This window comes from Pseudopodoces humilis, chromosome 1 (genome assembly GCF_049639895.1).
Source record: "Pseudopodoces humilis isolate 2021_Gansu_Grassland_sample_001 chromosome 1, ASM4963989v1, whole genome shotgun sequence".
NCBI lineage: Eukaryota > Metazoa > Chordata > Aves > Passeriformes > Paridae > Pseudopodoces > Pseudopodoces humilis.
Window position 1 is genome coordinate 144,701,849 of NC_142200.1, and position 27,498 is coordinate 144,729,346.

Sequence of the window (27,498 nt, forward strand, 5' to 3'; positions counted from 1 at the left end):
GCTCCAAGTGTCTGCTTTCTTTACTCCAGGTGAAATCTCCTTTGTCTTTTCTCATAAAGCCCCTTTTTTAAAAACCCTCCCAAATAATGTGGCTTTTTCTGAAGGATCCTGAGTGACTCCAATGGGCAGAGTCATGTGAGAGTCATCTTCATTCACTGCAGCTCAGATTGTGCACTGAGAGGCAACCACAGCTGTAGCCAGCAAGCACACACATTATCCCACTCCAAACCCATTTCAAATGACACACACACACCCAGGGCAAATGCTTCCAACAAGGGGGCACCCCACTGTGTCATTTCCTAGAGTGGCTTTTTCTTCACAAAGAAAATTGTAAGAGGAAAAAAATCCAACCCTATCATTTTGCCTTTCTTCAGCTGAATTCTCATCAAATTCTGCCTCTGTAATAACCTCCTTATGTAGCACATTCCAGGAGAGTGCTTTGCAAACTGTGTGAGTTTATTGAGAGTCAAAGTCATTTTTCCTCCTGCCAGTTTACCCAGGATGGCTGTATCATTTCACAGCTATAGCAGTAAAAGAGAAAAATAAGTGAGAAGAAAGGTGCTACTTACTGTAATCATCTATCTTGATTTCCATGTATTCTACCTTAGGCATTTGCCTGTCATTTACAGCCAGCTGCACATTTTCATTTACCTCCAGCTCAAAAATTTCTGAAAGAAGGACAAGATCACAAAAACTTTTGGCACAGTTTGTGAAAATGCATTTTAACATTTTATAGTCACTTTGATATATATAAAACAAGTTTCCTTACAAACAGATTTCCTTCTAGTCCTCACAGATGTCTAATTCAGTTAAATCTTTGAAACCCCTTCCAAGATCTGCATTGGCAAAAAGCTATATTCCTGAAAGGAGTGACATTCAGTAGATTTGCAGGAGGTGGGAAGGTGACATTACCATGGGTCCCAGACAGACATCCACCCACCATGCAAAGGCAGATCTCAGATGAAGAGGTCCTCAAGTCTGTGTCCAAGTTATACATAATAAATAGCAAGGGGAGGAGACTATGGAGGGCTTCAGCCAAAGTGGTACTGCTGTGCAAGAAAAAATCCATGGCAAGGAAAGCCATGGGAGAGGAGAGTGAACAAAGCTCATGCAAACCTGCAACATCAGGTTTCGGAGCAATCTTGACTTTTGGAGTGTTTCAAAAATTTTTCATTTTGCTTATGTGTGTTAGCCAAGGACTCTCTGGGTCAGAAATAGAGAATTCCTTCCTCTGTCCTGGGATTTCACCTTTATCCCCTCATCCTGGCCATGTGCTTTACCTGCTGAGCCTCTTCTAGAAAAAGCAGCCAGCACCAGCACCAGAAAGAATAAGTCCTTCCCAGCTGGTAGGGAAAGGGCCCTTCTTTAGGAGACACTTCAGGCTGTGTGTCTTACATGGTGGGAAATGTCTCCATGCCTGGGCAAAGATCCTGAGCCCCATGGAGGGGGTGTTCAAGGGCTGGGGTGAGTGAATCCTGAGCTAGGGAGTCTGTTGCAGTGCTTATTCCCCTGGATCAGTCTGGGTGTGACCCAGGGGGATCCAGGGCATTATCTCTGCCACTGAGCCCAAGGAGGGTGTGAGATTTCACACCACAGTGTGTGTGTCACCGACTGTAACCCCATTTGAGACACACTGATAAATAGATATGTAACCCCAGCTTCTCAAATAACACTTCTGGTAGCTGATTATCCTGCTCTCACTGCCCATCTCTGCTGGGCAGGCAGACAAAAACTTGCCCTTCCAGTTAATATATTTCAGAGATCTTTCATCAGTAGTATATTGGTTCAGTGACTATTCACCCTGCTTCTGCAACGCCTGGCTCTTTATCAAAGCCACAACCCCCACAAAAGTGGCAAAGCAACAGCCTATTAAGTTTAGTTAAATATTAAGATTCTCATTTAATTATGGCACACACAAGTAGCTTTATCAGCAGAAAGGGTCTTGCCACGTAGGGGAATTTAGTCAAGCCGTTTTATTTGTTCATATAATTGCATTCACAGAAAGCCAGGAAGACTGTGAAGGAAATAAAAAAGATTGGCATATCTCCTAAAGGACTTTCCTTTTTGCTTTAGGACCACAGGGAGTTCGAGTCTGTGGGGTACAAATGGTCATTGCTTAATTAAATGTAAGCATTCTCTAATATTCAGTGCAACTCGCTATTATCAGATTATTGCAGAATACAGAGGCAAACTCCCTTTTATAGAGTAATGGGCTCATATTAAATAAGTAAATTCAGTCACATGCAACTGTCAGTTGCCCTTTATTCAAAAGCAAAAGAATGAGGGGGGAAAAAGGAAAAGAACCAAGGGAAATAGTAATTGTATGCAGAAGATCATGAATTTCATTAGAGGATGTGTTCTGCACATCAATGGGTAGATTGAGTTCTCTGTGTAGTAGATGCTACCCACATGCATCTGTCAAAGTAAAACTAGTCCTGGTGTGTTTTGTGTTAGTTTGTAAAGCCCTTCATTTACTGTTTCTGTTTTATATTGTCTGTCTTTTTACTGACCTCTATGTATTTTGTAGAACTGTACAGGAGGGTACACCATCCATGAGAGCACTATCCCATGCTGGTATGGCCAGTCAGACACCTCCATGTCTGGGTAAAATTAATGTGTTTTATTTAAAGTGGATGAGAAAGAAAGTGACTTTGGAGCTGCAGGTCAGGGTGAAGAAACTCTCCTGGCTGAGGGCACTGCCAACCTCAGGCCCTGCTGAAAAGAAGAAGGAGCTGACACTCCCTTGTGCAAAGAGCCTTTCCTGTGACACTCCCTGCCTTCAGTGGGAAATGAAGCAGGTCAGCATTTCACAGTAAATCTTTAGTATGAGTGCCAAATTTCTTGGTTTGTTCACTCTCTTTTTTCTTTTCTTTTGAGACAAGAGCAGTGAGTTTCTATAAATCCAGATAAGTAAAACTGATACCTAATAAACTGGTACTGACTGTGTATAAAGTAGATAGAAATAGAATAAAGGTGTTGCTTAATACTTGGGTCACATCAGCACCTGAAGTCCCTAACTGCAGTTAAGGCTGGGCTAAATTCTTTGTTAAAATGAAAGATGATGTTTTCCCATCAAAATGACGGGAGCAGATAAATTTTGATTTCATGTGAGACTCGGTGCCACACTCTGTCAGAGTGAAACCCCAGAAACTCCATGGCTTTTTGGACTCTACATTGCCAGTCTGGTAATGGCTATAGAGTGCCAAATATTTTGAGGGAAGAAACCTGTTTTTGGAGTAATTCCAGCTTTGCACTGATGTGTATGCAAACCATTAGCATGACAAAACTTTACCATACAATAAATGCTACAATCTCCATGGACAGATCAGGGAAACAGGCAGAGGCACCACCTGTGGGGCTCACTCTGCATTATCTCTGATAATTCATACCAGAATGATTTTATTAAAACCACAGATTAGGCTGAAGAGTCCTTATATTTATCTTACTATCTTATTTCTTTTATATGGGATGCAAAATAAAATCAGTGGAAGACTAACAAAAAGGGAGAGATTTTAACTATGCATTTTTTTTGAGAAAGAGGATAACAAACATTCCCCAACCAGTGTGTTTTCACCCCAAAAAGCAGCTGTTGTGATGGCAGTACAACAGCTCTGCAAGTCCCTTTGCCTTGCAGAAATCTTGCGTTTAGGCAGAGTCTGGAGTCCCCAGGAGTGTAAGTTTAGCAAAGAGACATCTCACTGTCCTGCCTGGCTGCTTTTCTCTGAAGAGGTGCAAAGCTCAAGCTTGTTCTTACTCTGTGCATCCGTTGTGTTGTGAACAGTCACCATCGGGACACGGGGACCTTGAAAAGGAGAAGAAAGGAACTTGGTTAGATTTCTGTCAGAGCACATACAGACACACATGAACCTGGTTTTGAATTCCATGGAGCTGAAGGCTCTTGAGACTTGCTTTTCATGCAAGAATAATCTAAAAAGCAAATCACCCTGGTGTTAGAAAGAGTTTATGACTAAATGACGGTACTGTGGGCTCAAAGACATGTGAGGTTTCAAAGCTCTCTCCCAACAGACCACTAAATGCATCTTTCCCTAATTTGTAAACATTATAATTAGCACAAACACAATTAAACCACTTGCCTTTAAAATTATTCTAATGACACCCAAACATCACAGCACAAAGCATTTACATTTTGTATGCTATGGATAAATATTGCTGTTTTGCATATTATTTTTTCTTAATGAATTAAACACCAGCTTGGCTCTCACACTAAAAAAGGCCACATATTCTGTCTTAAAATGCAACATTTGGGTATTGAAATCAGTGCTGCACAAAGAGGATTATCATTACTATGCAGTATACATGAGTGAACCACACAATCCACTGCCACAGGATGCTGCAGCATTCAGGATGCCACGATTTTTACCACAGGATGCTGTAGGGTGCTTTAGCACAGTGATCTGGGTTCATCTTCTAGCTCACAAAGCCATCAAGTGGCTGACAGAAAAATGGGATGGTACATGAGATCAAGTTCATATTTTGGTTGTCAACCTCCTTCTCCCTGTTTTACAGTTGTTATCTGGTGACTGCTCTTGGAGCCAGGACAGCGGGCCAAGGTGGGCTGACCAGGACAGCCACTCACATGTTGCTCCAATACCTGTTTGTAGATTTTTCCTTGAGCCTGACAGTATTGCTCAGGAAGGTGGAAGTAGCCCTGCAGTGATGAAATGGTGAATTTTTCACTTCAGAGACAGTGGTTATCTCACTTCCCTTTCCCTATAATGTAGTGTGGCACAACAGCAGTCAGTGTGAGCAGCTGGGGAAATCTGTGTGCCCAGCAAAGACCCCAAGAGCAGGGCCAGGAGGGTCCCACGCTGTGTGTGTGGGAAGATCCCAGAACCAGAGACCTATGGAATCATCTAGGCTGGAAAACACCTCTAAGTTGATAGAGTCCAACCATTAATCCAGCACTGCCAAGCCCTTTATAAACCATGTTCCTCAGTGCCACATTTACTTGGCTTCTAAATACCTCCAGGGGTGGTGGCTCCATCACTTCCCTGGACAGCCTGTTCCAGTGCTTGGGAAACCTCTTGTAGAAGAAATTTTTCTGAATATCCAATCTAAACCTCCACTGGTGAAACTTGAGGCCATTTCCTCTTGCCCTATCCCTTATTCCTTGGGAGGAGAGATCAACCCCACTGGGCTGCACCCTCCTTTCAGGAGGTTGTAGAAAGTGATAAGATCTCCCCGAGTTTCTTCTCAAGGCTAAACACCCCCAGCTCCCCCAGCTGCTCCTCACAGGACTTGTGCTCCAGACCCTTCTCTTGCCCTTCCCCAGACAGGTTCCAGCACCTCAATGTCTTTCTTGTTGGGAGGAACCCAAAACTGAACACTGAATGTCAAAACACCCAATGTTCATAAAGCTTCAAAAGTAAGACAGCTTTAAGAGACTGATATTCACTGAGATTTCAGCCCTTTTAAGTTGCCTTCCTAAGCCCTTCAACCTACAAGAAAATCTTGTGGGACCATCACTTGTGCAACGGCAATTTGTCTCTGTCTGGCTGAGAAATTCCCCTGAAATGCTGGAACTGGGAGTGTGCACACAAATGGCAACAAAAGCAGGTTCCTGTGAGCCAATCATACTGCTTTAGTACATGAAATGAGCTCTTGAGAGCAAGAAAAACTTTAAGGTGCTGTAATTGTGTCAGTGGTTTTCCTGTGCTGCCAAGAACCCACATCCCACTGCAGGCAGTCAAGAGTGTTTCATCCAGACCTTGCCTATACAGAGAGAGGAAAGGCAGAAAAAGATTTTATTTTCAATTAAGCTGACTAATATGGTAGCTTGATTTTATTTCCTTGTAATTGAGAATCTCCTCTCCTGACAATCCAATTATTTTGTTAGCACCATTTTTTAGAATGCAGGAAGGCAGATTATAATGCACTAAGGAAAACAGGTTTACTCACCAGGATTTAGCTGAATTTACCCTTCTCCTACTGATATACATTGATATGCTGACCATATTTGTTTATAAATCTGCCCTGCTTTTCTCCTGCAGTCCCTGAAGCCAAACTGCTGGAAAAGCAGCAAACCTAATAAACATGGGCATGATAAAATCATCACTGAAAATAAAAGGAGTCCTCCCAAATGGCTTCAGTTGGAGCTAGAGCAGTACTTTAATTAACACCAAAATACCAACAAAAAGAAAGGGATAAAGAGAGAAATACAATGCATATAATCCTTTTATTTTCTAATTTATTTTTCTTTTTTTTTCTGTTGGCATTGTAAAAGCTGTGAAAAACTAATAAATAAAGAGAAATTTTAGTGTGTAGTTTAGAAAATTACATGTATTATATATTGTGTTAGTCTCTTACTACTAACTACTGCTACTGCTACTGTGTCATCTCCCCAAATCAATGCTTTCAAGCAAAGTCCTTTATAAAGATATTCAGTTTGAGGTAATATGAAAAAAAAAAATAAAAAATAAATAATAGGTATCCTTGAAAAAGTAAATTTTTGACTTGCCTAATTTTTATTTTTAAGAAACAAGGAAAAATGGTAAAGACAGAAAACTACAGAGTAGAATCATCTCTGTGAGAAGGATTACCCTTAATATTAAATATTCTCAATGATAACACTCCAGTTAAAGAATGCATTTCACTTGCAAGCAGGCTGAAAGTCATCAAGAAGAAAAAGTCATTTTTTTAGGAATGACATAAATTGCTTATTTCAATGCCAGTTTTTAAAGTAAAACAACCCAGTTACATGCTAAACTATGTCTTTCAGTGCACACACATCAGAAGTCTTTCAACACTCACAAGCTGAGTGCCTAATGCCTGACAGGGACAGAAAGAATTCCTTGAAAGGAGAATTGTATATTCATTAACTGCCTCCCCAGCTTTATTTTTAAACCTGTGTTGGTGTGACAGTCCCATTACACATGCCATCTGCTAAATGCCATCCACTGTCATGTGCAGATCTGAGAGGGAAACCTAATTTGTTCAATGAGCTGCTGGGAGCTGACAGAAGCAGGGTGAGGACATCCCTGCTCCGTGTCTCCTTCCTCCAGAGCTCATCCAAACGGGCTTTGATGGGGGCTCTGCTGCTTCTGTTCTTTAATTTGCACTGATGCTCCCCCTGTGCCTACCTGCCCTCCTCAGAAACCTTGTGAATGCTCTGCCTTTTGCTCACAGAGGTCCTGAGAGCACGGGAGCGTTGGGATCCTTGAAGGATAAAACTCAAAGTGCTCCACTTTAAGAAAGCAAAGCAGATACTGAGCTGCTTTGCACTGATTTGCAAAGGTAAGACCCAACTCATACCTTAGAACCTCATGCCTGTTCCCAAAATCACAGGCAGCCCACTCTCTGCATGAGATGGTGAAGATGATTCTGTTGGATTTCTTGCCCCAGAGGGGTTGGTACAAGCAGAGCTGTGACACTCTCCAAGGTGTGGGACCTGGCACTGATGTTCCCTGCCACCTCCACCAAATTTTTCAGAGGTGGCAGGATACAGGCCCCCGTTATCCCTCTCTGCACCCCTGTCAGGAGTGGGATGGGCTGTACCTGAATGCCATTGCAGACTCCATCCCCCCTCCTGCCCCCAGCATTGCACCAGCCAGCTCCAGAATCCTGACAGAAGTTTGAGTGTTGTTTCCTTATTTATAGCTTAAGAGAAAGGAGAAAACTATTGACAAAACTTCTTTGTATAGACACACTCTGTACATCACAGAGGGCTGCATGGTTAATAATGCTGCACAAGACTCTAGTTACATGAATTAGATTTTCAATTAATACATCTGAAAGTCTGGGTTTATCATAAGGCCTTTGACTTTAAAACCATTACTGCAATTATCCACGCAAGAAGTAAATTGAGCTATATTGCTATAATGACAATGGGCAAATTTATCATCCGGGAAGTGCTACCCATCATGATCTGAAAGGGCACAAAAACTCAGTGCCACAATAATTTGATAAGAAAAAACACTGGCCACGGTTTTTCATCAATTTTTAAGCAGCTTTTACTCTTATTTCCAAGAGGGTTTTGCTTAAACATGAACTGAAAGAAGCAAATATAGATATTTAGGTGATAAGGTATAGATTTCTAAAATAAAAATGGAAAATTGTTTTACAACCGTGAAGAAAATATTTTCCAGACATCTGTTTTGTAATACTTTTTATATTCCAGAGTATTTCTGATGTCTTCATGATCTAAACAGCATAGGGAATTATATCAGTTAATATACCTTTAAAATGAAAGTAATGATTATAAAAAGAATATGAAGTAAAATTGAAGAAAAGCTAATCAAAATTATAGAAGAGTTAAAAAAGAATAAAAAGAGGAATTGCCTCATTCTTCTCATCTATATTCTCAAAGGCTTCAATGTTGAAGATAATTTCAGACCAGAAGCTAAATTCACAATGTGTAAACAATGAAAATTCAAATACTATCTGCCAGTGCCACCAGCATATCTCTTAAGCACTGATGAATGATTTAAAAGAGCAGCTGCAAGCGATGGGAGCTGAAAGGGTCTGGCTCTGCACAAGTGAGATAATTGGCAACAGCCATCTCTGTGTACAGATTCCAGATCTCTTTATTTGCTAATCCATGAATTATTTATATGTGCTGCATAAAGTTCATATGTTGGGGTGATATTATCAGCCTAATAAATAAAGACACGGGGAGTTCCGTGGAGCACTGCTCACAATTAAAATGTTTCCCCATTTGCAGTATTTTCCAGCCAACGCTATGGACAGATGTTCGTGCTGTTTGCTTTGGCAACCTTGTTGACATAAACATCAAACAGATTTATGCTGCTATTCACCCTCCCCAAGGCATTTAATTTTTTAATCAAATCTTTACTTCCTCAAATGTAACTTGTCTTGTAAAATAATCGATCCTGGCTTGTTCTCGGGCAACCACTCTGATGGTGCTGCTTGTCTCTGCCCTGTGTGATACTGGTAATAAATTCCATGCTTACTTTATGTGGAGCAGAAATAAATCTGCTTGCTCTGAGGCGGCATCAGTTAGCAGTGACTAGAGGGAAAATGAACAAGAGATTTGGTCTTAATTTCACTACACAGAACAAGCCTGATGGGTTCTTCAAAGGGTTCCTGGAATGAATAAGCGTGGTCAGGCCCTCAGTCCATTCCATGGGATTTTGAGAGGTGCCTGCAAACAGCAGCGTGGGAAGCTGGGCTGGCACTGACCGGCTCATCCCTCTGTCTGCCCCACAGCCACTGAAGGACACGGGACCTTTGGGTCTGAGCAGATCCTCCCTTGCTGCTTCAGGAAATTGTGTGCTAGAAAAGTATTGACAAACACCTCTAAATATAATTGAGCTTGCTGATGTAATTCCTTCTGGTGTCTTGCTCTTCTGGTAGGAGCAGCCTTCCAACTTGAAGCTGTACCAGCTGTCACTCCAATTTACGCCTTTTTGGGGTTGTTCCAAAAATCTGTTTTCTACTAAGCATGATTATTTCCATTTTAGTCATAGTAGTCATGTTTCCCCAAAAGCTCTCATCCAGTCAGATAAATTAGATTATTTTAACTCCTTTTTGTAGGACAAAGTTTCTTTTCATCTTGTTCTTTGATGCAAGAGTGTTTTACGTTCAGTTCCTCCTTCCTGAAGAGAAACAGACAGAACTCTACCCCTGCTGTTGAGGATGTCCTGATTAGTTTTTATAGTGAAACTGCTACTTGCCCATTCTGTGCAAAATTCCTTGCCTGACCCATCCTAAGAGAGCATTCACCTTTTCCACGACCCCACAGTAGGCAGGCAGTTTGCAGACATCCAGTGGTCAGAGCTGTGTGCCCAGGCACCCTTCTGCTCTGCTGAGGCATTTGTAACTTTTGAGCTTCAAACATACAAGACAAATTCTTGCCCTGAGTCACCACGTGCCTAATTTTGCTCTTTGTACTATTAATTTCTCCCAGTCCAGCCCTGCAAGACATCCAGCTTCTCTAGTATTTATCTCTGCCTTCTGATGATGCTTATCAGCTTTGTGCCTTAACAAATTCCACCAGCTTCACCCAGCTTTGGGTTCCCAGGCTGCCAGGGAACAATCTGGGTAAGGTCATTCCCCACACCAGCTCCTAATGAACCCTGCTACTGATCTCCAATTAACCTCTTATTCCTCTTCATCATAATCAACTTCCTGTTCGTTTTGCTGGTACTTAACCTTTGCTCACAATTCTTTCACTAATCTCCCTCTTCAGCTTCTTAATTAATATCAGCCAATGAGGTGTCACATTGAGTGGGCTGAACATTTCCTCCCTTTCATAAGGCTTTGGCTAAGGTTTTTAAAAGCATAATGCAATAATACATGTGTGTGGATCCAAAGAAGAACGTGGAAAATGTACCAACTCCAGGGCACGGAGCAGGTAAATAACCACTGTAGCGATAAAATCTGCTATGAAAAGGAGGTAGAGGAGGAGAATTTGCTTGCAGAGTTTATGAACCTGATAGTGCACCCCTGGAGTTGGAAGTACCAGAGGTAGGAGGGAAAATCTCCAGTTCACAAGGGGCTAACTGACTTCCCAAAAGCCATGGGTGTTTTGTTCTTGAATGCTTGTCCAATCTATGGAATCTGAGCATGCACAACTCACTCTTTTTTCTAGGTTCTGTTCTATTTGAATACCTTAAGTTAACCTCTTTCAATTCAGTTTTAATCCAGGCTTTCTGCAAACTCTGGAAAGAGATGAATCCGAAAGTTAACATTTGTCCCTATTTTTAAAGTATAAGTTTCTTATTGGATTAGTATATGCTGGTCCCTTCCAATCCAAACCATTCCATGATTCTATGATATTCAAGGAAAAAGGATAATTCCTTAGAACTGCAGCATGAAAGAAAATACTCTCAGTGCTATTTACACCTCATTAGCAGACTGAAAAAAATGCCCATTCCATATTTTCTGTTTATTTCATTAAAATCCTAGTATAAATTGATTTAGATGATCTTAATTCATTCTTTTCCATAAGTAAAATTCTCTTGCATCAAAATAATGATTTCCTAGCTAATTAAGCAATAACTGGTGCTGGATGTTAACTTAAACAATACCACCACCAACCCATAAATACCATTGCTTCACATTATCTGGTTATTAAGCTGTTTTCTTATGAGTTCTCAGGTTTTAATATACCTTTAATGTACTGACTGCATTAATAAAGGGCTTAACAAGTACCATGCAAACAGAAAACAAAAGCCAGCAAGAAACCTTACAGCTGGTCCAGCTGGCAAACAAGGTGAAAGAAGCAGTTTTCCTCAGAGGAAGCTTTAAATCTTGCGGGATGGTAACATCTGTACTACCCACTGCAGAATAATGAGTTCATCCAAGGTTGCTCATATAGCTGGAAATAATGCACATGCACCCTGGTCTCGACATGCAGGAGGCTTCTGCCTGATTTGTGAAGCTTCATTATTTGAAGCATCAGAGGAAGCCTGTTGTCATGGTCATTTATATCCTGCGAGTGGAGCTCAGATAAAATTTTATATGTACAGAATGACCAAGCAACAAGAACCTTGGCTGGAAGCAGATGATAGATCACCTTCCTCTGGGCAATTCCAGGCAGCTCTTATTTACAAGCAAGAATCAAAATGAAAACAGGATCAGAACATGTAAAAGCAAAGAACACATAGTGCTTTGCAGAATGGGGCCATTCCAAAGGGGAGAGGAGTTTCACTTTAATTCCTCAATATTTTTTCAGGCACTGAAAATTACAGATATTTTCTATTAATTTTATTGTTAAATATTCATGCATATTAGTATTTTAATTTTTTTCACCTGTTTTTATGTCACTGAGTATTTATGGGGAATTTATAACATATTAAAGATGTATAAGAATAGAGTGAAATAGTTTATAATATAAATGAGAGATCTGCTTAAAGGAAGAAAAAATGTTCTGGAGTATCCACAAAAATCACCATTTTAATTAATCTCAGACTATAGAAATAACTAAAGCCATCATTTTAATTAATCTCAACCTATAGTCACAACTGTGCTCTTAACAGGAGATAGAAAAGAAGTTCTCACCAAACTTCTAAGCCAAGAATACCATCCTCTGTTTTCCTGCAGGAAAAGCTCTGGTGGTACCTTCTGTTTGTGCAGAAGGGGGTTTTCATGCCAGCCTGGTGTTTTGCAGTTGTACAGCACGTGAGGGAGCGAGAATGAACATCCCCCACCCTGCCTTCACCCATGGGATTTGTGACCCATGAACTGCGCACAAAGGACTCGACTAGCGAGAGCCAACCTCGGCTGTTAAGTAAGAAAAGGAGTCAAGTGAATGCAAATGTGAATTATATAGTAATTATAATATAAATAGGGCCCAGACATTAGGTCTGTGCATGCTTTCAAACAGCAGAAACTAATTTAGGCTTCGTAAGCCTCAGGAAAAGTTCCAAAAGGTCACGGTTTGCCTGGAAGCGCTAATTACAGCTTCCCGCTACCGCGTACACGAGAAGCCGAGGTTGTGGTAATCATCCTTGTGTGGGAAACCATTCTGGTCGCAACAGATAACACTCAGCCAGTGCCCTGGGATGTGAGCAAGCCCCGGGAATGCCTCCCAGGCCCCAGCACACTGCCGTGCCCCTTCAGCATCCCGCTGGGTGGGAACCTGCAGGCACACGGCTGGGGCACACCTGGCTCCTGCAGGCCCTGCGCACATTGCAGGACATTCAGCTGTGCTGGAACATTCTCTCTGTGTTTCTGATGCATCCTGGGTTCTGTTGGACAGGTGTTTTGGGTATTTTGGCCAGGATACCTGGCCTGTGTGGCTGCACAAGGATAGAACCTCTTGGGGATTGCCCACCCTGCTCTACCTAGACAGACCCCACCATGTTCAGACCCCCAGAGCACACAACTGACAAATACTGGCTTTCTGCCCCTTGCTGTTGACACAGAACCCAGCCAAGGATAGCTCAGATGGTTCAGAAAACCCAAACCCCCCAAGACCTGCACATCAAGAACCAAGTAGCAAAAATTTATATAGAGGTATATTATAGCACTTGGTGGGATTTAAAAGAAAAATTACATCTGGGTGAACTGCTGAAAACCATATTTTATTTTTGAATTATAATGAATATGATACCATTCCACTCTGGAGTACAGCAGCAATAGGCTACAGTCATTAGGTGGCCCATAAGAAAGTTCCAAATGATGCTTGGGGTGGTCCTGTTCAGGGACAGGGGATGACTTTGATGATCCTTGTGGTTCCCTTCCTGAGTTGGATTCTATGTTTGTATGATGATGAAATCCCCACTGAGGTTCCCTAAGACTTTGAATTTAGAATTGTCCATTCCCATCCTCACCTCAGCCACTTGGTCCCATGCCAGCATATCCCACTGACTTGCAAGATCAGAAATTTTTGTAAAATTATCCAGTAAAACAGGAGAACAGCTTCTAGAACTTCTGATTCCATCATAGAGAGAGAAAAAAATTATTTAATTTTCATTCAGCTCAGTTCCTGGGCCTAGCTCAGAGCGAGCCTATTTGTGGCACAGGCAGCAGATTGGTGAAAAAGGCCCCAAGGTGGACAGAGAATGGATCTGCACTGACTTTGTCTTCCAGTCCTTGTGGACAGGCAGTGCTGTGCTCCTCTGAGATGTACTGAGGAAAAATAAAATAAGGAGCCTAACAGGGAGTTTCATCTCACAGAAAGGTGAGGTGGGGCCCAGGGAAGCTCAACCTGTAGGGACAGCAGAAACAACCTTCCCCTGGTTTCCTCCTCCCAGTCAGCACCTGGCAGTTATTGCTTATGGTGTCAGCAGTAAAGAAAGTATTTAATGGGGGCTCTCAGCCTTGCCTGAAGTCTTCAGAGCTACTGGTGTGCCTGCATGGAGCTGTAGCTTCCAGCTGGTGCATTTCCCAGTAATAAAATCCAGGTATCAGCATTTCACATTTGCTTAAACTGAGGTGTGCCTACTGCAGTTTCATATCCATAGGCTCTTGACTTGGTTAATAAAACCCGTTTTCAGTGCTAATAGTTATTTCAGCATCCAATTAAGTCTCTTTAGATCTCAACTACTTAATTTATCATGATATTTGTCAAAGGTCACTTGCCAAGCTCTGGCCCTCTTAGCAGGACCAGCTGCACTTAGAAAGCATTTACTTGAATTCCAGTAGGAAGTGAGCCTTTCTGAGATGCTTTTCCTTTACCATGATGGGCAATTTTATGACATTTTTAGTTGACACTAAATCCAAATCCATATGCTTCAGAAATCCTGCCAGGCAGCAGGCTTTCTACCTAACTGAATTTAAGCAGGGATTATTTGAAGGTATTTCCTCCCTGTGCATCTAATATTGTTTTCAGGCCCTGGAGTGAGATATTTGTTCCCACCACCACAAGCTTTCCCTGGTTATCTGCCAGAGATGCTCCAAGTCACCATGGAGTGGTTACCTGGGGAGGTTAAATAGGACCTTCAGCCTCTTCATCCCTCAAAAGCAAGAAAAAGAGTTTCTATTATTTTAATTTGGACATTATGGACAGAAAACTCTCCTAATGAAATATTACCTCAGTAGCATTGGAGAAGCAAATTTCTTCTCTGTTCAAATCCTTCTAAGAAGCTCAGTAATCCCATATCACCCATAAGAAGCAACTAGCACACACATACATGTCTGAGGATGCTCCAAGTGAAAAAAGAGGGAAGGTATTTCCCCTTGCAGCTGCACTGGATTTCCCAGATCCTGATACACTCACAGTGCTGTGAAAACACATAATGACGTGCTTTAAGCCAAAACGGGTTGTTACATTTTTCATAACTGCTTTAGTGCTGCTACAACTCAAAGCCCACTCCCTGCTTCAGGAGATCCCTGCCTGTCTCTATAGTCACTCAGTGATGCTCTGGGGGCATGGGAGGCTGGGCTGGCTGGAGCCCCATCCTGCAACACACAGAGCTCTCCTCTGCTGCTGTGGGTGCCTCCAGCTGTGGATGGAGGGAGTTAGAAGCATCCAGCACCCGGGAGGACTGGCCCTGCACTTATTAAGGCCCGTGGTGTAATTACAGGCTCGTTATTGGATTGCTGTTGAGAAGAGGCACCAGCAGAGCTGCAAACGTCTGCAGCCATGCCTTGTTAACTCCTCACTCCAGCACCATTTCATCACTTCACATGCTGGCTCTGCCACAGGAGTGCTCTCCTGCATACTAAGGGCTGGGTTCCTGTGCTAGGAAGGTTTCTTTGCAGTGAATAGACTGAAGATTCACTGAAGCTTTCAAAACTGTTCTGGAAATTTATCCGTCTAGGAGCCTCTGTGCCCCTTATTGTCACTGCACAGCTGAGCAGTGCAGTCAGTAATGGACTTTATTTTCACAACACCTCTAGGAAGCTGGAATTACAAGATCTGCTTCAGTTCTCTAACGGAGCTCATGACAGCAGAAAAAAACCAAATCCATGTGTCTTAACCAGCATTTGGGGAGCTGGTTTTAGGACTTCTCAGGGCACTGTTACCAAATGTGTCTTCGAATTCTCCATGTTTGGATGTGGGCCAACAAATTAAAGTAACTATTGTAAAAACCACCTGTTTGTAAGTATTTGTATCAATGTTATCCACACCTAACTCAAGATTTAGAGAATCTAACAGTACTGTGTTGCATTCCTTCTCCCCGATGGGACCCCTCTGTCCCACCCCCCGTGGTGAGAGCCTGCTCGTCTCAAGGCACAGGCGGCCGAGGGGGTCCTGGAGTGGATACAACACGGACTCAAAGTATCTAGACACAGGAGGCTCAAACTTGCTGGAGTAATCCCGGGTTTATTGTCTGTCGTCCATCCGGGGCAAGAGAGAGCGAAATGCTCTGGGTCTCATCTCTTATACCAGGGGGCAGGGGTGATTAGGGGATGCAGGGAGGTCACAGCCAATGGCAAGGGGGAAGGGAAAGAAGGTTTTCAGGTAGGAACTCACATTACACAAACCAGAGGTGAGTTTTACCCTTGAGAGGTACCAAGATTTTTAGATGCACTACAACAGTACTGTACAAAAACCATGATTACTTTGTAACGGAAAGGGGAACAAAGAAAGCAATGCACCTGCTTTTTGCAGATATATTTACCTAAATGTGGAGCTGCTTTACAGTTCATAAATAGCCCAATATATTCAGGGAAGACCTGTGTATTTCCATTATGGCTTGTACTGATGTTTACCTGAGCATAACAACTGCTAATTACAATCTGCTTCCAGGAATGCTGTTGATGAGACTGTGACACACAACATTTCTACGTGATAGTTAAGGCAATACATGGGCAATGTAGAGAGGTTTAAAACACTGCTTTATAAACTTGTGCTTTGTGAATCACTGATTTATATCTGCTTGTCCATGGTTAGTAAAAATATCCTCATCTCTGGGTTTTCCATTGCTTTCCTGGGATGGTAGGTCTGGCCCAAATGGCACAGGTTAAAAGGTCTGATTAAATGAAGGAACTGAGGAAGATGTCGAAAGAGGTTCATTATTCTCCTGCCTGAAGGCATGAACCAGCCTCTTATTGCAGGAGCTGGGCAGACATATCCCTGATGGGTACATTATTGCAAAAATCCTGAAGAGGGTTAATTATCCACCATCCACTATGAGACAGGCTGCAGAAGGAGTCATATTTCTGGTCTGTTCCAGGAGTCACTGCTGCTTTTCCTTGGAGCACTGTCTTGCAATATGAGGAAGGAAATAGGGGTCATGATACTTGACTCCAGATGTGTCCATAGGCAAGCCACTAATTCTCGCTGTACCTCTGCTCCCACTTGGTAAGAACATGAAAATGATCATCTGGAGAAAGGTTGCAAAAGGATTTTCATACCTCTCCATATTTCAAATTAAAAACTTAGGCCAGTATTTATTTTGCCAGCAATAAAATTTCTACTCCTTCTTCCTGTGTCCTGATAAATATCAGTAAAGGATTTTCCTGAGATATTAAATAATATTAAGCTCTTTCTGTTGAAGGAGACATAAATGTAAAAACTGCTGCCAAAAATATCTCTGTGACATGGCCCCCTGATTTTGACGGAGAAACCGAAGAAAAATGTGATTTGATTCATTCACAGTGAAAGACAAATGTCATGAACTTCTGTTCTGAGGCAGAAAGGATTCAGACATTTTTATTCACAAAGTAAATCTTTATGAGTAGAACCCCTGTTTATTTGATGAATGTTACATTCAAAATTTTCACAAGAGTGGTTTTTTAAGCAATTTTCATGGGAAAAAATTCTCCAAAGCCACTTACAAGAAGTGTAGATGAAACAGATTGAATCCATAAGTAGATGGCCAAAACAAAGCAAAATGTTATTTTGTTAGTGAAATTCATAAAAAAATCCATGTGATTTATTTATTTTAATTTAGCTTTTCTATGGTACATGTTCATGTTTGTCTAAATCAATTGGTAATCCCATAAGAGAATCAAACACTAGGAGATTTTCCAAAATGTGTATCTCCTCAAAAAAGGTCAACATCTTTATGTACTAATGACACGAAGTATAGCCACAATACTAAAAACATGGCTCAGAATTTTATGTTTGCTGACATTAAGAAAAAAAAAAATTAAATCCTGGGGTTTAAATTTTGAGCTGAGCTATGGCAGTGATGCTGGATGCTGGAAGCTGCTGCTTCAAAGGTTTTTCCCACCCACCCAGCTTCTGGCTGAGCTTATGTCACGCTGTTCATGGGATATGCAGCACATGAGGCAGCATTAATGACCCAGTTATCCCACTTTTCTGACCACCTCCAGCCTCCATTAAAAGTTCCCTTGCCCAGGAGTGCTGGTCTGTGATTTTTAGTAAAACACCCTTCCCATGATATTAAAAGAAAGTGGGAGAAACATGAGTGAGCGATCAGTGACTGAGTGTATGGAGATGGCACTGATCAAGGACATGAGCTTGGGTTTGGATCCTGGTCACAAGCAGCACAAATGCTTCTCCTAAGGCATCATAAAACACTGATTTCACTCAATGGCTTTCACGACTTGGACTCATCCACACTAAACATTTCTCTGTCTATGGTAAACTCCAGAAGCAGCAAACATTTCATTTCTGTCATCTGTGTGGGCAGGAACTTGTGTTGTGTCCACATCAGGGATTCCAAACCAGGGGTTTACACCTCCCCAGAGTGGAAGGCTGAACCTTGTGAAATTGTGATCTGGGCTCTATGGTGTTAAAATGTGTTTAAAATAAAACTGAGGACAACCTGCCACAAAGCAGAGCCAGATCATTTGATGAAACTTGGTAATGAAAATCTTTACTGACCCCAGCAAAATTCAGGAAAATAAAACAAATGTGGAATAACAAAAGGACTTAATAAGGCTCAGCATAAACCTATTAAGCAAAAACAGCAAGTGATGCTCCTAAGTGTTCCCATCTCCAGATGGTGTTTCCAAGTTTCACCAACAGGGAGGAAAGAAGATAATCAAACTCTCAAGAAACAGTTTAAGGAACTGAGAAGCTGAGAAGTTTATAGCTACCTGCTGTCTCTATGAAGAAAAAACTTGCAGCACTTGTCTTGAAAACTCATAAAATCACGGATGGAAAGAATGAATGTCCAATGGCATGAGAAACTTGACTCAGATCATCACTAATTTGCTTGTGCTGTTCCTTCATTAGTGTGAATCACTCTCAAAGGCGATCCTTAAATCACAAAGTTTTTTTCTAATCACTGCTTTTTACCACTTGTTATCTGTGAATGGGACGGAAAGACGATTTTGTCTGGCAGAACGTAAGAGCAATAAATCCTGTTTTTAAAGATTTCCCAGGCCTGTAGGCACTCCTCAGTGCCTCAGGGCCAGCAGTGCACTTACAGAGTTGTTGTCATCACTGGCTCAGAGGACACACATGGGGAAAAGCAGATATACCCAGATAAATTCCTTTTGTACTTGTTCTTTGGGTATTTCTTCAAGCACAGCCCACTTACAACATAATGTTTTGCTCCACAGCTCCAGAACTGCCTGCTAGGAAAGGCAGAAATGACTTCATTTCTGTTACCTGTCATTACTGATCTACAGCATCTAGGCTAAGCTACTGAGTCCACAGAGCACACTGAGGACAGTGCCAGAGAGGAGCCAAATCAGTGACAATATTTTAACGTTTTTCTTACAAGAATCTGTTTTCTCCAAAGAGAGAGACAGCTTTAAAGTCATCTGGCCTGCACAAGACTGATGATAAAGGCTGCCAGTCAGCCACAGACACAGCTTCCAGCAGAGATAATCTTCAAAGAGACGGGATAAACAATAGTGGTTTTATGGCATTTTGGAACAAAACAATCTTACTGTATCTGGAAGAGGAGGAAGTGCTATAAAAGAAGATAGTTCCCTGTTCAGTTACCCTGCTGTCCCTCCTCAAAGTGAAAGCTGTTTCTTCCCTAATTGGTCCCAGAATGAAGAATAACACAGTGTAGAGGCCAAGGCACTTCTCTATCACCAGCAGCCATGCCAAGCACGAGACAAATCTTCCCTTGTTACAGTCCTCTCACCTCCAATTTTCTTTGTGACATCCCTAAAAATGATTAATTCCTTCTTGACAATGCATGATTATGGTTTATGATTATGATTATTTGAATTAGCAGGCTGTGGGCATCCCATGAACAACACTGCCCTACCCTCATTGTTTCATTGTGTATTAAATGTCATTAATTGCAGAGATGTATGCACAGGTCAGGGGCTTCCCAGTTCCTCTTGCCTCAGAGCCAGAAGGCATTAACCCTTTGAGGGGAAAATCACACCTTCCTAGGGCCAGGATGAGCTTATGGATGAGGTCAGTTGATGGAGAAGGACCAATTTAAGTGAAGGATGCTACGATACCATGGTCTGCAACATCAGGGACTTGAACTCCAGATTCCAGGAAGAATTTTCCAGTTCTGTGAGTCCAACTGAAACTCTCTGTGATTTCACAGGTTTTTTTAATGGGAGTGAAGACACTGCTGCCAAAGCAGCTGGGTGTCAGAGTACCAATTACCCTGTGACAGAAAGGGCTGCTTCCCTTGCCTTCCCCATGAAGAGCCTCATTAGGAGTGGAGTTCTAATGGTGCTGGCAGGTTACACTGGGGAGAGACAGGAGTCACTGAAGACAAAGTGAACTATATACTATAAATATGCTCTGTATATCATATATATGTATATCTGTATGTACCCATATACAGAGGAAATACTAAAACACTGCCCAGTTGACTACAGTGGTAGTACTTGATAGGACTTCATCCTTCAGAGAAGGATCTATCACCTAAAAATGGGCTTTAGTGCTTTATTGGCTTGTGCCATTCAGCCTTGCACCTTATGTGTGACTAAATTGTTTCCCATAGCCAAAAATCACATTTTCCTATACTCTTCTCAATGAAATTGAAATTTACATCCCATTTCAGATGAGAAAAATCTATCTCAATTAAATTTATGTATAAAATAGCAAACCACTTCCACCCAGATTTTATTTCTGTTTATCTTGGAGGTGCCTGTACTGCTTTATGAGAAGAGGCAGAAGTGTAAACCCATATTTTATGGTGAAAATGACAGTAGAAGTGACCTTGGTCAAGCAGATATTGCTTTTTCAACCATGTCTAGAGGAGATAATCTAACAGCAGTCTGCAAAGCATCATGTTTCCTTAGATCCTGCTACAGTAATTCAATCATGAGCATATAAAATTAGATGAAAAATAAGGTAACTAGCCTTCTGGGACTGACTGATTGCAATAAATATTGCCTCCTGACAGTAAGCATTACACTGTCCTCTTTCAAGAGAGGTTACCTCCTACTACAGCAGCTGCTCTCATTCCAGCCTGTGCCAGGTAGCAGTGCTGTTAAATGTATTCTGCACGACAGCAAACAATCTTTTAAGAAATTATATGTTGTTTTTAAAGTACCAAAAGAGAGAGTAGAAAACTTCCAGCTTTTGACCTTTGGGATCAAATGAGTGATGCCAGACCTTGTTTTTTTGGGGTTCTTTTAGGATAGGTATTTTCCCTTTCCCTTGCCTTTCATTTAAGTATCATGGAGTATTTCATAAGCACTGATTGATTTCTCCAATCTTACCAACCTTGCCATCCACTGTAGAGAAGTTCAGCTCAGCCATACTCATGTCTGTGGCTCTAAACTCAATGAAATTTGCAACAGCAGGTCACAAAGGAAGGGACAGAGTGAAACTGAGGTACAGTGGAGGTTATTCTCTGCCAGTACAGAAATTGTTTTCAAGCCATAAATATTTGCCCATGTGTTTGTCCTATGGACAAATGAGAAAATACAATCTTTTAAGCTATTACAGGCTTGATTACAAGAAAATCACTTAATTTAGCTACCTGCAAAGATACATATGAGGGTACACCAGTGATCACTGTGAACACACATTTTCATGTCACAGTCCCAGAGTAGACAGCAAGACCTTAGCTCTGGGTGCTTTTATACATATTGATGAATTTTATACATATTATGGAGATTTATGTATTCCATACATATTTAGATACAAATTTATGTATGTTAGACATATCATGGAGAAGAAAGCACTAAACAGCTACAGGTACTGACACTGTCTGGTCTGGAACATTGGCTCCACCTGTGGGGAATTTTTTGGGGGAAGCAAAGATGGGAACTCCTGGCAGAAGCCCTTGGGGAGCAGACATTGTAAGACAAACCCCTGTTCACCCTGGTGGGCTTGCTCAGTCTGGCTGATCAACTGCAGGATCTGCAAGGTCCCTTGATATATCCTCATTCAAGGAGCTTTTCCTTTTATGTGTTATACTTCACACATTATTATAAGAATTTATTAATTCTTATTATTATGAATAAATAAGATTTTCTGTTAATCTAAACTCTACTAGAGCATGAATGCTTGTGAGCAATAACCCAACACCCCGAGGAGCTGAGGCATGGCCAAGCTGTGGTCTGAGGAGCTGTGGAAAAGGAGTTGTCCCCTTAGTGGATCCAGATGATTCTCCATGAAACCACAACACCTGTTTATCTGACCAAAGTCTGACAGGATGACATTTTTATCCAGCAATCTGTACTTCATCCAGAACAGAGGTTTCCACTGTCCTGGCTCACATCAGCTGCAACAGGAACCAAAGGGAGCTGTCCCTGCTGCAAGTGCACCCATAGCACACATCTGAAGTTAGATGGATCCTAGAGGAAAAATACCAAAAAGAAATGTGGTTCCTGCAAGCTGCTTGAAAGCAAATAGGTTGAAAGACCTCTCAGTCGTGTAAATAAGGAATAACTCCACCAAATGAAATATTTTTATAAAATCAGTGAAAATGGAAATTCTACAAAGATTTCTCTATTTTCTCACGTATGCATATTCTTTCCAAAGGCATCTGAATGCAGACACTGAGATGAGCTCCACAGGTGCAGCTGTGCTGTGTCTGTGCTACAGTGAAATTTGAGAATTTAGTCCTGAATAATGAAAATTCAGATATATTCAGCAGATGTAAATATATCTAACCCTAATGACCTTATAATTGAGTTATTATTTGCAGCAGCTGAGAACCAGGCCCATAGTTTATTATGCAAAATTATATTCTTGTGTACTGGAATAATGTACACACAAATAAAACTCATTAATCTCTTCAGGTATCACTGCAGGTTTTTGTGGATGAGATATAATGTAATCAAAACCAAATCACCTCATAACTGTTGATAAGGCCCTTTATAAAACTTAATCTTGTTATCCACAAATGCTTCTAACTGCAGTAAAACAATTGGTGCAAAGGAAATGGATGTTGTCTCTGGTAGCTCCTGACAGCTGTTCTTGAAATGACAACAAGAAGAAAAACAAACAAGGTTTTTCATTTAAAGGAACTTTGTAAACATAATATTTACTACAGAACTGAATGTTTATTGACAAATGACACTTCTTTGCATTTGTCTGCCATACCTATAAATTCAGATTTACAGGTAAGTCCATTAAGTTAATTAATCCATTAAATTAATTAGTTTATTGCCCTGTTAATTCTATTTTTCTGTACTGTTTTGCTAGATTTTTTTTTTTAAATAACTCTAAATGCCTGACACACAGCCTATCATTCCCTTCCAGGGGAAAAACATGATTTTACAATTGTCCTAGTCCAGGTATTTTACTTTATACTATGGTAACCATTCTGCTTCTCCATTTTATTTTGATTATTTCCCATTTTACCATCTCAAATATTCTGTCCTTACCCTTGGTGTTCACCACAAACAGTTAGTGGCAGCAGTGGGTACTTGGCAATCAGAGAAGGGGCAGCCCCTGCATCAGCACAGAGACTCCTGATGTCCCCCTGCCATGGGCACCACTATCCCAGCTTGCTCAGAGCCCCATCCAACCTGGCCTTGAACACTTCCAGGGATCCAGGGGCATCCCTAACTTTTCTGGGCAACCTGTGCCAGGGCATCATCACACTCACAATAAAGAATTCCTTCCTAGTATCCCCTCGAAACCTCCTCATTTCTCTCCTGAGTTGTTGAAAATAAGGAATTTTTTGTTTGCTTGATGCTTTTCAAGCATTTTTTTCAGAGGACAAACAGCCATTTGAGCAGCTTCAATCCTAGGAGCAGATGACTGGTGTGCATGCATTTTGTGTGCAATTTTGGGTAATTAAGCAGAATTAAATAATATAGGATTAAGTTTTGTGGAGTTCTGTGTTTAGTCTTAACAGAGCTGGAGAAAACTTCAATGACTGCTCTCCTGAAATGCATCTTTAGCCCCTTGGATACTCTCAGGCATTTTCAAAACAGGAAATCCCTGTTGGACCTGCAGATTATGCCAAGTTAAAGTAGATCCATGCTGAATGAGCAGGGAAGCAGCAGATATTCTGTACTCACATTGTCCATTAGGCACTTTTCTGTGAGCTGCCTTTTCTTGGCAAATTGTCTTCTCGTTGTAACTCACTTTAAATCACTCTGTTCACAATATTAGCTGATGTATGTGGAACTTAGTCCCAGTCACCCACAGTCAACCCCACCTTGCTGGCTTCTCTCTCATAAATTTTCTGATGTATTTTATCCTCCAGGTTTTGCTGTTACTTCCCTTTAAGTTTGCTTGTGGTGGCTAGAGGAATCTACCTCTACCTTCTGTGCAGGTATGCACAGAAAAAGGTTGTAAACATTTGCTTTCTAGCTACGAGTAAAAATACAAAAGAAAAGAAAAATGTTAAGAGTAAAGCTTTATTCATTTACTCATTTAAGAGTAAAGCAGACATTCATGGCCAATCTTTCAAAGCTGACCACAGACAGGATGTCTGGAGATACCAGTGCTGGCCCAAAATCCTGCCCCTGAGGCACAGCTGCAGTAACAGAGCCCAACACATACCTTCACATGTCAGGAGGAAGTATTCCAGATTGTGGCTGAAGGATGCACTGAAGTAAGTGCAGTTTTCAATCAGATCACAGGACAGGCACCTCCTGTTGAAGTTCCCATTTGTGCTTGCACTGAAAAAGTTAATACAATTCCATGAAGGTCACTGAGCAAATGTTATTTGAAAGCAACATTACTTGAACCTTTCTTTAGAACAAGAATATAAATCTAATGTGTCCAACATTAGTAAGAGACAAAGTATTTCCATTTGGTTGAGTTTAAATAGCAGTAATGTTTTTTTTTTTTTTTTCCCCCTCCTGCTTGAATAGAGAATATATAAATGGATACTGATGTCATTTTGCAAGGTCAGGTGGTTATGAAGGAAGGTACAGGTTTTTTTTTTTTAAAAATGATGCTTGCAATTACACAAGAGGAAGTAATAATTTGGTGGATGAAGGCATGAAACAAAGGAGCAACTTTTCAACACTTATATATATTATAACAATAAAGAGCTGTAATTGCTTTCTCTAAGTTTCTTATTGGTTGCATCACTGGTCTGATTTGCTAGCTGCTGCCTCAGAGGGCAAAGACCTTTTGACAGGTTTAAATAGCTGCTCTGAAAACCCCCAAGTAGAAAGGAAAGATTGTATTTAGGGATCTGTTGCTGAGGAAGGTAATGTGGCCTGTCCATTTGTTCACATGTTTGCTGCTAAGAGTCCAATGAATGCTGAGGAATTACAAATTATTAGCAAAAATTAATAGATAGCATTTTGCCCCACTATAGCACTTTGAAACTTCAAGAATATTAACCAAGAAATCATTCCAAATTTTCTGCTGTAAAGCAGATGAGTGTTTTTTGCTACCATTTCAAGAAATTAGGCTGAGCAACCTTCTTAGGATCACAGAGGCTGAAATGAGTAGATCATGGGCTCTTGTTTAGGCTCAGATTTTATCTCTGACAACATCCTAATTAAATCTACTAAATCAAACACAAAAAAGGAGGGGAAAAAACCAACCTAAACAGGTCTTCATCTGCTCTTTCTCTGTTTGTGTGGGGAGATGAGGCTGATGAGGCACCAGGGTGAGATGGATGCCAACAAGGAAGAGTGGGGAGCATTTTCACTCATGCCAGCAGCTCTTGAACTGTGCCTGGACTCCATTTTTAAAGTGATGTTTTCTTCTCATTTCAAGAAAAATGAAGGGTTAATACAAATTTTAAATTTTTCTTCAGGGAAATAAACACTCTCAAAAAACTGTGGAGTGCAGTGAGCAGGCATATAGGTCTCAAAAAGAAAAAAATGATTCAATCACAGGTAACTTACTTTGCTCCAGTTTCCTTCCCACTGAGGAAAAAAAAGGTATGATGTCATGTGAGAGATGGAAAATGTACTGACTGTCCCTTATCCACTGATGCCTTCACCAGCTCTGCCCTTCACTGCAGATGTGGTGGCAGCAGGGTGACAGAAGAAAAATAGGGCAAATGGAATAATGATTCTGAAATGTGTATTTAAAAGTTTATGTTTCCTCCCCTTTGTAATCAGCTTCCAAAATATTTCACAATAGCAGCACTAACAATGGCTTGCTGTAACGCTTTTATTCATCATACAATTAGGGATGATGCTAAAATCTTCTGGAACTGCAGAAAAAGTTTTGTAATCATAAAATATTGTTGATCCTTTTCAGTTGCATGAAGAGGCAAACTACTATCTAATTTCTCAAAACTTCCATTGGAAAGTATAGACAGTTTATACCATGAGTTTATGTATTTCTGAATTCCCTCAAGTGCTAAGCAGTTCTGTTGGAAAGTTTTTGACAGTCAATCTTGAGACAAATTTAAAATTTGCATTAATATGAGAAAATTGCTAAACATAAAACATTTCCAAGTGTGAAGTATTTTTTTTCGTAGTGGTTGCACTGTTCTGTCTTTTCCAGTCACATATTGAAAGATCTTGTAATGACATTAAAGAAAAAAACCCTGAAGGAACTGCTTCTACTGCAACTGCTTATCATTCATATAAAATTGAAGAAGTGGAAAATTCTGTATATGGGGTTATTAAAGCACATACCTGTATAAATGTCTCCTTCTTGGTGAATCTTCTGTGCTATGGAAATAACTGGAGGGGAAAAACAAAAGTGAATTGCACCATTAGAAGGGTGTTTAGAAGAATCTCATGCAACAACACCTTCACTCATATTGCCATTTTCATGATCTTGTAAAAGTAAGGAAAACTTAATCTGAATTAGAAAAAGATGCAGAGGGATACATTGCTGAGAGGCTCAAGAAAGCACCTTGCAGACTGCACTGCAATTAAAACAATCATGGAGAACCTTGGGTCCTACACTGGTCCTGTCCGTGGATCAAAAAGGATCAAGGGATTAAGTGGAAGACATCCACTTTTTTACCTCAAGATTCATGGCAGGGAGCTGGAACTGGATGATCTTTCTCTTCCAGCCATTCTGTGATTTATGTTTCTATGACTTTGTATCATTCTGAGGTTATTGTTAATTGAGAACATCCAAAATCTTGAAGAAGCACTGTGCTCTTAATGATCACTCAAAATTTGTTGTGTTCCAGAGACTATTTACTCAACTGTTCAGTGACCTTAAGTAACTGAGAGGTGAGAACCTTGTACCCATGCAAAAATTTTGTTATTTGATTCCAAAAAGCTGTTTAAGTATTTTCTTATGTGATTTCTTGAAGTTTATATGAAAAACTGAATGTTTACAGAATTTATTTTACAAGCATAAAGAGCAAGTGTGAAGAAGGGTGGGCTTGTTTTCCCTGTTATTTTTTTTTTTTTTTCTAATTTTAACTAAAGGTTTTTTTTCCATTGCATTGCTATTTTTGCTGGTCTACAAAGGATTCATTCCAGAACTGACTAGGTGGTTGATGAAAACAATCTTCTTTTCTACAGAGGTTAATATCAAAAGTTGCAGCAGGAGAAATTACTCTTCTGCAAAAATTTATTTTATAGTCGTAGAAAGAGAGGTTTGAACCGTACAGATTAATCAAAATAACACAAGATATGTGTAATGGTGTGAGAGGTTAAGCCAAAATGGAGACAGCTTCTCCTGCTTTCTTATCCCCACCTCCTCATGCTCACGGGTTTCGGTGCATTCACAACATCTTTGTAACTGTCCCAGAGCCCAGGGCTAAACAGAGGAAGTCTGATTTGTCAAAGTTTACTTACATTTTCTGCCTCTTTTCATCATATGCCAGTATCTTTGTCACATCCCAATCTCCAGACGTAATGGCCTGTAAATCGTCATTGCTACTGTTGGGCTGCCAGAAAGAAAGGAGAAGAAATTTCTTTGTTGTTAAAACTCCTGAA

The 27,498-nt window shown here is 40.8% G+C and overlaps 1 protein-coding gene across 4 annotated transcripts in view; it reads right to left on the reverse strand.

Moving 5' to 3' along the window:
- The window catches only part of DPP6 (dipeptidyl peptidase like 6), a 534,726-nt gene that overhangs the window by 11,393 nt on the left and 495,835 nt on the right, over positions 1–27,498 (reverse strand). For all 4 annotated transcript variants that reach the window (XM_088054737.1, XM_088054745.1, XM_005527745.3 and 1 more), the window contains exons 14-18: positions 27,358–27,449; positions 26,233–26,280; positions 24,182–24,300; positions 3,755–3,802; positions 570–668 (exon numbers count right to left, since the gene is read on the reverse strand). In XM_088054737.1, coding sequence (XP_087910863.1) covers positions 570–668; positions 3,755–3,802; positions 24,182–24,300; positions 26,233–26,280; positions 27,358–27,449 — 406 coding nt within the window. The remainder of the gene's footprint in view (positions 1–569; positions 669–3,754; positions 3,803–24,181; positions 24,301–26,232; positions 26,281–27,357; positions 27,450–27,498) is intronic.